This window comes from Camelus ferus, chromosome 21, assembly GCF_009834535.1.
Source record: "Camelus ferus isolate YT-003-E chromosome 21, BCGSAC_Cfer_1.0, whole genome shotgun sequence".
Classification (NCBI taxonomy): domain Eukaryota; kingdom Metazoa; phylum Chordata; class Mammalia; order Artiodactyla; family Camelidae; genus Camelus; species Camelus ferus.
In genome coordinates, this window is record NC_045716.1 from 29,029,427 (window position 1) to 29,040,784 (window position 11,358).

An 11,358-nucleotide genomic window follows, 5' to 3' on the forward strand; every position below is an offset into this window, starting at 1 on the left:
GAGCCCTTCCCAGGCTGCCACCAGGAACGCATGGGCACCAAACCCACACCCGCTGGTGGAGCTGTGGGGAGAGGTGGCCGGATGGGTGGCTGGTGTTCTCCACGTGAAGCCGACTGTTAGAAGTGAGTCAGCGGTTTCCCTAGCCCCAGCTCGGCAGTAAAACCGCACTCCAGCTGGACAGTTGATGGAGGGGCCGGCCGAACTCGAGTGGGGCTGATGGTCCCTGTGGACCAGCTGCTGTGTCCTCCGTGGCTGACAGGCTAGCGGGACCGGTAGGGTGGGGGTGACAGGCTCTCACTCAGCTGAGACTGACGGCTCTGCCCAGCCCTCTGCAGCCGGGCTCACGCCAGCATCTGGTGCCTCTGCATCTCCACCTGGGAGGGCAGCGAGGCGGACTGTGCAGCAGCAGTGGGGACAGGGGCAGGAAGGGCTGTCGCGAGTGGAGGCTGGGTCCGAGAGTGGAGGCCTGGCCCTGCCTGTGAACTGGGATCATTTCTACCATCAGTTTTCAGGGTTATGTCTGGCACCAAACTTCCACCGAGCAAGTGAATGAAGGAACAGAGGAGACAGGCTAACGTTGGGTGGAAACGTGGAGAGACTCCTTGTCTGGCGAGAGTTGAGGGGGGCGTCCCCTCCCACTGGGCGTCTTCAGGGCGGGACGGGCTCGCTCACCCCTAGGCTGGTGCCTGGCACGTGTGACGGGAAGTGAGGCCCGAGTGAGCCGGCCATCACCTCCTCATTGATTAGGACCTGGGGGCACCAGTGGTCTTAGAGATCAGTGACACAAAAGGGTTTATAACACGTGGGGAAACTGAGCTCAGAGAAGGGGATGCCAGGCCCAAGGGCAGTCCAGGCCCACTCGCCCAGGGTCCGCCAGGTCCTGGGACGCCAGGGCGAGGGCGGGCAGGGTGGCCCTTGCAGTAGGGAGGCCCAGGCTGGCTTCAGGCACTCCCGGGGCCTCCCATGCAGGGGATCCCTTCTCCCAGGGGTCCACAGGCCACACGGAGCAAGGCGCTGGGGGGAGGAGATGGTCTCTCACACTAACTGTGCCTCACTCTGGAGGTCAGGGAAAATTCTGAGGTGTCATCACCCAGCAGCACTCTGAAGGAACAAGGGGAGGACAAGGCCGGCATCACGGGGGCAGCAGAGGAGGACCAGGCCTCGGGCCAAGGCCCGCCTGCTCTCCAGCCCTCTGGGTGCTCACTGGCCTCCCCCAGCCATGCTGACTCACCGCGCCCCCGCATCTGGGCCCACCGCAGAGGCTGGCTCTCCCAGGGGCCTGGTCAGGCTGAGAGCCAAGTGCCTGGCCTGTGTGTGGCCTTGGCTGCCCCCGACCTGGCCCCTTCCTCCACCCACACTGCCAGGGGAGCGGATGCCAGGCACATCCTGCGCCGTCCTCACTCGCAGGAGCTCCGGGATGGAGGTTTGACACGTGGATCCCCCCACCCCCTCCAGCCTAAGCGCCTCTCGGGTTCCCGCTGGCAGCCTGTCCTGGCCCTCTGACTGGTTTTCTCGCTATCGCTGGGGTGGTACGGACCACCGGCCCCGGGGCTGCCCAGGGAAGGGAGGAGAGCACCCCTTGCCGGCCCCAAGTGACAGTGGGCAGGTGGGCAGCAGGTGGCTCTGGAGAGCAGAGAGCTGGCTGGAGAGCCGGTGGGAGGCATCCTCTCCAGCCTGGGACTCCGGCCAGGGGCAGACATGGGAGACAGGAGGTCCTGCGGTCCCCGACGCTGACGGTGCCCACCTGTGCACAATGCAGCAGGAACTGTAGCTGATCTCTGACCTATGGGAGCTGGTGGATAAGCTTCTCCTTTCTCCCCTGGGCAGCCCTGAGATGCGATCTGCTCGGATCTGGGGGGACAGCCGTGTGCAACTGAGCCACAGCTTCCCACAGAGACATGTCTTCCCCTGGCTCCTCCGTCCCATCTCGCTCCCCAGGCCCCTTGCCCGCTCCCCGCCGAGCTCCGCTCCCCACAGGCATGCTGACGGCAGGACACCCGCCACTCACTGGGAGGCCATCTCAGTTACTCCAAGCCTCCACACCCGATGCACCGGCCTTGGCACCAGGCGGGTCTTTAATTCTGGCCGAGTCGCAGGGGGCTGAGAGGAATGCTCAGCAGCAGAGCGCCCACTGCCTGTGAGCTGAGGGCCTCCTGCACAACCTCAGCGTCTAGGCTGTGGACCTACTGTCCACGGAGGTGTCCTGGTCCCAGTGCAGAAAGAAACCAACCCAGTACCCCCCGGATACAGGACAGAGGGCTTGGAAAACTGACCCTCACCATGCGGGGCAAAGCCAGCCGTAGCTGTGTTGTGCAGAAAGGCCGCCTCCGTCCCCTTCCCCCCAGCACGCGCCGCATAGGCTCTCGGGGGCAGGGAGCGGGGAGGTCTCGCTCACACCGCCACCGGCGCGCACAGAGCTCCCTCCAGAGGCTCCAGGTCGAGCTGGGGGCGGACGTGTGGACAGTTCTCTCCTCAGACCGCCTTCCTGGGCTTGCCTTGCTGGCTGCACCCCTCACAGGCCTGGGCAGGGGGCCCCTGTGCCCCACCACCCCCGCCCCATTCCCGGTCACCACAGGCCAGCTGACACAGGGCGAGAAGGAGCCAGTCCCTCTCAGCTGTGCGGGTCGGCCGGCGGCCCTGCTGGGGCGCGTCCACCGTGCCCCCTTCCCACGCCGGGCTCTCAGCAGTGGGGCTGCCCTGGCCTCTTCCTGGCCTTGGGCCCCACACCGGCCTGCACGCAGCAACCAACGGGTCTACTGTCAACGTGCCGGCCGCTCACGCCCTGCCAGCCTCGGAGGAAGTTCAGACTCATTTGCGGAACCCTGAGTCCTCTTGCCCTGGCTGCACCGTCCCTCCCTTCAACCCCAAAGTCCTGGGCTGGGCCTTCCCTGTCTGGTCGGACGCACCAGCTCTGCCCCACGACTACCGACCAATCACTTCTTGCTCCCTGAGCACTGCCCTCGAGACAGCACCCTGCAGGCTGGCCCTTTGGGCCCGCAGGATGTCCTCGTGGGCAACGGGGTCACACGCCCACAGCCACACACGCAGGCCCACGGAAGAGCCAGCATCTGACCTGCTCCTGGGCCCACCCACCACCCCCAAAATCCAAAGCCTTAGGGTTTTCCCGAGTGCTTGCAGCAGCCTCTCCCTGTCTCCAGTTCCACTCCAACTTCCGTCCCAGCCAGGAGCCTTTCAAAATACTGCCCGCATAAGGCCTCCACTGCACTTACGAGACCACGATGACGTGTGCACCCTCTCCCATCAACACATCACCCTCACTGCCACAGCTCCAGGGGCCCCGGCAAGCTGGACCCCACTGCGCTTCCCGGAGCTGCCCTGCCTGCTCCCAGCCTGTCCAGGCTCTGAGGGGGTGCCACTCCCACCCAGCCTACCTGGGCTGTTGATGAACTTGTTTAAGGTGTGTTACCCCACTGGCTGCTGCCCGTGCAGAGCTCTGGAATCAGACCCCAGCTCTGCCTCACGGCCGTACACCTCTAACAGTTACTGGGGACCCCTAAGGGCTTTTGTCGATGTGGGTTACATCTGTCAGTAGTGGCCATGTTAACCATTTTGATAATGTTGATTCTTCCAATCCAAGAGCACAAGACAATTTTCCATTTCTTTGTATCATCTTCAATTTCCTTCGTCAGTGCTGCAGTTTCCAGGGTACAGGTAGCCTCCTTGGTTAAGTTTATTTCTAGGTATTTTGCTGGTTTCAATGCAATGGAAATGTTTATGCCAGTTATAAAATTCTGGGTTTTGAACTGCCAAAAAAAAAAAAAAAAGTGAATGAAGAGCCACAATGGCAAAATACCCTCCTTTTTTTGCGGGTGAGCTGTGCTCCATCCCGTGTATGTGCTGCACCTTCTGTGTCGTCACTTGTCCAGACGTGCACTAGGATGCCTGCCTGTCCTGCTGATTGGGAACAGTGCTGCTGTTAACAGGGGGGTGTATGTGTCTTTTTGAATTAATGTTTTTGTCTTTCTCAGGTGTATGCCCAGGAGTGCAGTTGCTGGGCCACATAGTGGTTGTTTTTAGGTTTTTGAGAAACCTCCATATTGTTTCCCACGGTGGTTGCACAGTTTGCATTCCCAACGGTGTCTAAGGCCTCCCTTTTCTCCACATCCTTGCCAACATTTGCTATTTGTGTTCTTTTTGGTGATGGCCATCCTGACAGGTGTGAGATGGTGTCTCACTGTAGTTTGACCTGCATTTCCCTGACACTGGCAAGGTCGGGCAGCTTTTCATGTCCTTGTTGGCCATTTGCGTTTCCTCTTTGGGAAAAATGTCTTTTCAGTTTTTCTGCCCATATTTTAAATGGGTTGTTTATTTGTTTGCTTTTTAATTGAAGTACAGTTGATTTGAAATGTTTTATTTAAAAAAAATTAAAACAGTATCGGCCATATTAAGAATTAAAACTAAGGCTTTTGAGAAACACTTCTGTATTTTGGGGGGGTTCTTAACAGACTTTATTTTTTTACAGCAGTTTTAGGTTCTCAGCAAAATTGAGTGGAAAATGCAGAAAATCCCCATATACTCTTGCCCCTGTTGCCACACACTTCTGTGTTAAGTCAAGAAAAATAACAATAGTTAAGTCTGTATCTTTAAAAAATGAAAACTAATTTTATCTCCCAGGGCAAAAACTTTCAAGTGAGAAGAGTGGTGTTCTTTTACTGTTCGCGCCTCTTTGAAGTCCGGGTGAACCGGAGACACGTGGAATCTCACAGCCACCCTGCGTCAGATCGGCCGTGATGAGCGGTCCTGGTCAGAGCACGTGAAGGAAGTCCAGCCCACGCGGACCCATGGCAGGAAAGGAGCACTGAGGACTGTGGCCTGTGGCCTGGCTAGAGTGCAGTGAGAGTGCTGGGTCCAGCTCACCCCCGACACACTCTGGACGTGCTAGGACCCGCTTCTGTCTCCAGGCTCGTGCCCAGAGCTGGCCAAAAGCCACAGCAAGGCTGTGCAAGCCTCTTTCCTTCCTAGGAGTCCCCTCAATGTGGACACGCCTGGCGGTGTGTGCCAGGTGGGAGGGGGGTCCCCTCCCCATGCGGTCGCCCTGGACTTCTTGAGACCCTGGGGCCTGCCTCGGGCCCCCCACCACAGCTCCGGGACGGCAGGAGCCCCACACTCTGCAGCTGCTCCAGGCTGGGGGAGTCTGCTCAGCATCTGGGAGGCCTCCCGGCCGCATTCCTGCACATCAACTTATCCATACAGGGCAGGCGGGGAGCCTGAGGGGGGGTTAGGTCCTGCTGCCTACCTTTCTGAGACCAGGTGTTCCTCTGTTTTCAAAATGTGAAACAGAGACTGGGGAACCAGCCTGTTGCTGGCAGAGAAGACAGCTCGCTCCCTCCTGATGAGCAGCTATGAGCCAAGATTTACAAGGTCCCCTTATGGCCGCTGGTCTTCAGAAGAGGCTATGCCTGTGGCTTGCTCTTGCTGTAGCCCTGGAATCCTACAAGGTTTCCCTCTGTAATGCACAGCAGGCTTGGATTAGGAGTGCTCCACTTTGCCTGAGGTCAGTTTCTGTCTCCAACCGCCCCCTCCCACCACAGTTTTGGTTAAGAAATACATTTTACTTGATGGCTCAGAGCACACACACTAGAAGAAAACTGTAACAAAATGTAGCCTTAAAAATGCTGCCTGTAACTGTCTGAGTTGATTTTTGGTGCACTAGTAACTTGCTACCCTCTACTTACAAAATAGGGGTCCAGATACGGCGTCCCTTTATTAACATGGGAAAGGATGACCACTACCACCTGTCACATCAACGCCAACTTTCTTACTCTTGTCATTTTGCAAGCAGCAACAGCATCACCCGATTGAGTTTTCTGTTCCTTTAACTTTTTTTCTTAAAGGCACAATTCACGCTTTTTACAGAAACCCTGGAAAAGATGGCAAAGCCAAGCCTCTCTCTCAGCCCTCATCCCGTCCCCAAGACAAACCCTGTGATTTCTTTTCCTCCCAGACCTGTGGTCACACTTCAGGACCGGGCTGACTGCATTCTTCTGTGACGGGAATAAAACGGGCACTGATCCCGCCAGGTAACCTAAGCTTGAGGTTTTAAAAACTAACTTCTTTCTTCCCAACTCAGCCATCTGAGAGCAACTTTCCTTTTTAAAATAACACCCTGAGATATAATCATAACGTTCACCCTTAAAGATGTGAGCAGTTCACACATCTTGTGGTTTCGTTCTGCCCGCCTAACTGCCGAACACTCCCCAGGCTCGCCCCCCAGCCTCGGCGTGCCGGTCTGCACACTGGGCGCAGGGCCCGGCCCAGGACCCGCGGAGACCCCGCCCGCGGCCACGTGCGCAGCACCCTCCTGGTCCGGCGCGGCGCGGCGTCAGCTTCCTGGCACCTACTAGTTTAAATTTCAGCTGAAAGCAGGGCAGCATTTTTCTCTTTCCCAGGACAGCACAGGTTTAACGTCCTCAAGGAGCCGCGCCGTCCAGCCCATACCAGGACGGCAACGACCACTCCAAGACCTCCGACGCCCCCAGGCCCCGCCCGGAAAAACCGCGCTGCGGCGCATGCGCGGCAGGCGCAGCCCGAGCGGGCCAGCGCGCGCGCGCTCGGGCGCATCCATCTCCTGACAACTCCCCCCCGGCCTCCGCACCGATGGTTCCGGCCACGGCGGGGCGGGGCCAGGCCGCGGCGCGAAAATCGGCGGGAAGAACGGAGCCACTTCCGCCCGCGGTCCCGCGGTTCCAGGTCCTGCTGCACCCGTACCCGCACCCGCTCCCGCTCCCGCCATGGCGCAGCGCCGCCTCACCGACTTCTTCGCTAGCCGCCGTCCCGGGCTCCGCGCCGCGCCGCCGCGGGCCAAGCCGGCCTGGCGCACCCCGAGCCCCGCCATGCCCGCGCCCCGCGGCCCGGCCCCAGGCCCCGGCCCCGGCAGCAGCCGCAAGCGCGCCCGCCCGCCCGCCGAGCCTACGCGCGACGAGCCCGCTCCGCCTGCGCGCAGGAGGCTGCGGCTGCCGGCCGCCGAGGTGAGGGCGCGGGGCGCCGAGGGGAAGGGGCAGCAGGCCGGGGAGGGGGATGGGCGGGGAGACGGGGGAGAGGTGCGCCGTCCGGGGCGGGGAGGGAACAGGCCGGGGAGGGGCTCCGGGAGAGACCTGCGCGGAGGGTAAACCGCGGCCCCCAGTGGGAGGAGGGTCTGGGGCCAGGTCACGTGCACCTGGTAGGCGGGATCCAGTAGCCTCCCTTCCCGAGGACTTCCTGTGACAGCTGCAGTGCAGCGTCTGTCCAAAGCTGGGGCAGGGCCGGCGTGCAGCGGGCTAGTAAACGTCAGGCGTCTGCCAGGTGGGGTTAGGGGTCAGGCCTGGCCGTGAGTGGTTCGTATTCCAGTTAGCCGGGGACAGGAGAGTGGCTGTCTGACGAGGTGGTGGACCCAGGGTCTTGTCGTTCCGTCTTTTCTAGGGTCCTTGTCCCCAGGTCACTGGCCCCAGTTTCCCGGCTGCCCCTGGCTCCCCAGAGCACTCTTCTCCCGGCAAGAAGACGAAGAAGACCGCCCTCTCAACACAGCTGACTTGCCTGGAGGCCCGGGAGGATAAGGTGAGGCCGGACTGAGGGTAGGGGAGATGGACTGGCCTGGAGTGACAGGCTAGCTGACAGCACCCTGTGTCCACAGGTCCCCTCAAAGGTCACCCTCTCTGAGCTCAAGTCCTGCCTGCAGCGGGCACAGGAGCTGGGGGCGCGGGTCCAGGAGCTGAGGGCAAGTGCCCAGAGGAAGGATGCTGGGGAACCCGGTGCACTGGAAGACAAGGGGTACCTGGCAGGGCCATGGTGAGTCCTGGGTGGGCAGTCAGGCACCCCAGGAAAGGGCAGGCTGGTGGGAGGTCTGACAGGTCTGGGCTGAGGGCCAGGGGCTGCTCCTTCCAGGGGGTGGGTGCAGTTGACTGGTCTCAGTCTCCATCCATGAGAGGGGCCAGTTCCTGTCTTGTGGGCCTTATGAACTTGAGACCATCTTGATGGCCAGGAGTTACTGGGTACTTGCAGCCTGGTCCCACGTCTGTCCTCCCCTGGTCATCTGGTCATCACATGCCTCTTAGAGACAAGGAAGCCAGGGCTGGGGGTGGCCAGGGATCTCCCTGGGTGACAGCTGGGTTTGAAGCCACATTTTTCTGTCTCCATCCCTGACAGTGCTCATGATAGGGAGATGGTGAGCGTGCAGGGCTTTGTAAACCGGTGTGTGGTGTGTCCTGGGGTCTCCCGGGCCACTCTGCCTGGACGGGTGCTGGATGGGGTGGGTCTGGTGCTTCACTCAAGGCCTGGCTCCCTCCCTGGCAGTGGAGAGAAGGTGCCTGCCTACCAGCGCTTCCACACCCTGGCCCAGCCGGGGCCCCCGGGCCTCGTGCTGCCCTACAAGTACCAGGTGCTGGCCGAGATGTTCCGCAGCATGGACACCATCGTGGGCATGCTCCACAACCGCTCCGAGACCGTGACCTTCGCCAAGGTCAAGCGGGGCGTCCAGGACATGATGCGCAAGTGAGCGGGGGCCAGGGTCCGCCCTTGGAGTCTGTGCCCCCAACCCAGCTCTGACCCCCGCACCCTTGTCCCGTAGGCGCTTTGAGGAGCGCAACGTGGGCCAAATCAAAACCGTGTATCCCGGGTCCTACCGCTTCCGCCAGGAACGCCTCCTCCCCACCTTCAAGGATGGCGTCAGGCGGTCTGATTACCAGCTTACCATCGAGCCACTGCTGGACCCACGTGAGTGTACCGAGCCTCGGTTTCCCTGCCTGTGACGCTGCACGGTTTTTTAAGTGAGGGTCTGAGGCGTCAGGGCACTGAGCCTCGCCTGAGACCCATGGTCATGGGGCCTGGGGCTCAGGCCTGGACTCTCCCCACAGAGTCTGGCAGCCCAGCCCCCCAGCTCACGGCATCATGCCTGCTGCACCGGCGCCAGGTCTTCAGCCAGAATCTGGTGGCGCGTGTCCGGGAGCATCACAGGGTGAGCAGGCAGTCCTTGGTGGATGACAGCTCATTCCGAGTTGTAGGAGGCGCCCTGCCGAGTTGTAGGAGGCGCCCTGCCGTCAGGGCCCCATCTGACCCAGCAGGAGACTGGCTCCCCTCAAGGCTGTGTTCTAAAGTCTTCCTCCTAACCAGGCTTCACCGCCGTCTTCTACGATGGGTGGGTGGGGGCTGGATGGGGACCCTGGCTCTTAGCAGAGGAGCAGGGGACTTGGGGCTATGGCCTCGGGCCCTGGGAGGCTGGCTGGGTGCTGGAAGTGCTCTATGCTGTGCCCGAGGTTGCCTAGCTGGGACAGGAACCTGGACAGCCCTGCTCACCCTCACACAGACATGCCCATGGTCACCTGGTTTCCCCCCACAACAGGCCTTCCTGGCCTCCCTGAATCCCCCCATGGAAGTGCCTGAGGACCAGCTGACACGCTGGCACCCCCGCTTCAACGTGGACGAAGTGCCTGACATCGAGCCAGCCGAGCTGCCCCAGCCGCCCGCCGTGAAGGTGGCCACTGCCCAGGAGGTGCTGGCCCGTGCCCGCAGCCTGATGTCACCCAAGGTGAGCCCGGGGTGGGGCAGCTTGACCCCCAAGTTGGCACCTGACAGGCTCCACCCTTGGCCGTGGGTCTCCGTGGTGGGACGTGCCCTCCCTGATTGGCGCACCACCTACAGCTGGCTCTGCCCCAGGGCAATGGGTACAGGCCCCTTATGTGCCGGGGTGAACCTGGACTTGGGTCCACGCAGATGGAGCGTGAGGAGCCTCCCCTGATCTCTCCCCTCTGACCTGCCCCAGATGGAGAAGGCCCTGAGTGACCTGGCCCTGCGCACGGCCCAGCCTAGCAGCCCTGGGTCCCCCAGCCTGGCGCTGCCAGCCACCCCACCGACCACTGCGCCTGCAGCCCTGAAGGGGGTGTCCCAGGCCCTGCTGGAGCGGGTGAGTGTCCCCGGGGGTGGGGTGGGGGGTGTGAGGCCGGACATCCCCTAACTGCCCTGTGCCCACTGCAGATTCGGGCCAAGGAGGCACAGAAGCAGCTGGCACAGATGACACGGTGCCCGGAGCAGGAGCAGCGGCTGCAGCAGCTAGAGCGTCTGCCCGTGCTGGCCCACGTGCTGCGCAACATCTTCGTGTCAGAGCGCAAGCCGGCACTCACCATGGAGGCGGCCTGTGCCAGAATGGTGGGCAGCTACAGCATGGCCATGAGCCACGGTGTGTGCAGGGCCCCTCCCCAGGGTTCCGTGTCCTGGGAGAGGGTGGGCGCAGTGCCCTCAGGGTCCCCTCCTAAGGCTGCACCTGGCCCCCTGGGCTTGAGAGCCTGCACACCCTCCCCACCCCCCAGCCTTGTTGCCTCTGCAGTCCCTTCGCTGGCTCCAAGGCCCCACAGGACCGTCTGTTCCCTCTGAGGCCTCTAGGCCCTCTGAGCTGCAGGCAGCCTCCCGCTGCAGTGTCTCTGTGGGCTGGGATGCAGGTGGTGCTCAGTGGGGGGTCACCTTGGTGGGGCTGTGGTCACTGCATGAGTCCTTCCCTACCTTGTCACGGGAGGCCTCCAAGTCTACCTGCGAGGCGGAGATGGGTTGCGGGCCCAGCCTCACACATCCCCTCCCTCCACAGAGGAGATGGAGAAACATGTGCGGCTCCTCTCCGAGCTGCTGCCCGACTGGCTCAGCCTCCACCGCATCCGCACTGACATCTACGTCAAGCTGGACAAGGCCGCTGACCTGGCGGGCGTCACGGCGCAGCTGGCCCGCCTTGCCCGTGCAGAGGCTGCCCTGTGAGCCTGGTGGGCGTGCCAACACAGCCTGGCCTCTGTACCTGGGCCTTACTCCCTTTAGAAGACGACGCACTTTGCTTTCCCTGTCCAGAGTCCCCAGGAGGGTCGCCTGGGCTCTGGCTGCTGGGCTCGAGGGTCTCCAGCCAGTGTTGTGGGCCCCCCTGTATACAGGGTGCAAGGAAGTGGGGTCAGGGAGAGGGGATCCCATTAGTGGAATAACCCTCCCAGTTGTCCACAAGTGCTCTCCAGGTGGATGCAGGGTCCTCTCAACAGGAAGACATGCAGAATCTGAGATTGGAAAATGAAGGCAGGGGCCACGAGCCTGGGGAACACAGGTGCCTTTAGGAGCTGGGAAAGCCCAGAACTGGCCCTCCCAGGTCCTCCTTGGAGCCTCCAGAAACCAGCCCTGCGACTCATGCCTTGGTTTTTGTACTTGGTTTCTAGAGCTGTAAGATAAAGTTGTTTTAAGTCTGCACATCGGTGTGACGAGTTACAGCAGCAGGGGAAGCCCTACTGTGCTCAGATGACTCCCCCAGTGAGTGATGACTCCCAACTGCTAATGTCACCAAGTGCTCAGCCCGCCGGGGGGCCTTTGCACCTTCCACCCTGGACACTGGGAAGGAGACAC

The 11,358-nt window shown here is 61.4% G+C and overlaps 1 protein-coding gene across 1 annotated transcript; it reads left to right on the top strand.

The window, feature by feature from the left end:
• Positions 1-6,658: 6,658 nt before the first annotated feature.
• Positions 6,659-11,205, top strand: CDT1 (chromatin licensing and DNA replication factor 1). The gene is made up of 10 exons (XM_032464601.1): positions 6,659-6,989; positions 7,420-7,554; positions 7,631-7,785; positions 8,290-8,487; positions 8,564-8,709; positions 8,850-8,950; positions 9,335-9,520; positions 9,755-9,895; positions 9,967-10,168; positions 10,571-11,205. The coding sequence occupies exons 1-10, from the start codon at positions 6,753-6,755 to the stop codon at positions 10,732-10,734; spliced, it is 1,665 nt and encodes a 554-aa protein (XP_032320492.1). The 5' UTR covers positions 6,659-6,752; the 3' UTR covers positions 10,735-11,205.
• Positions 11,206-11,358: the final 153 nt, after the last annotated feature.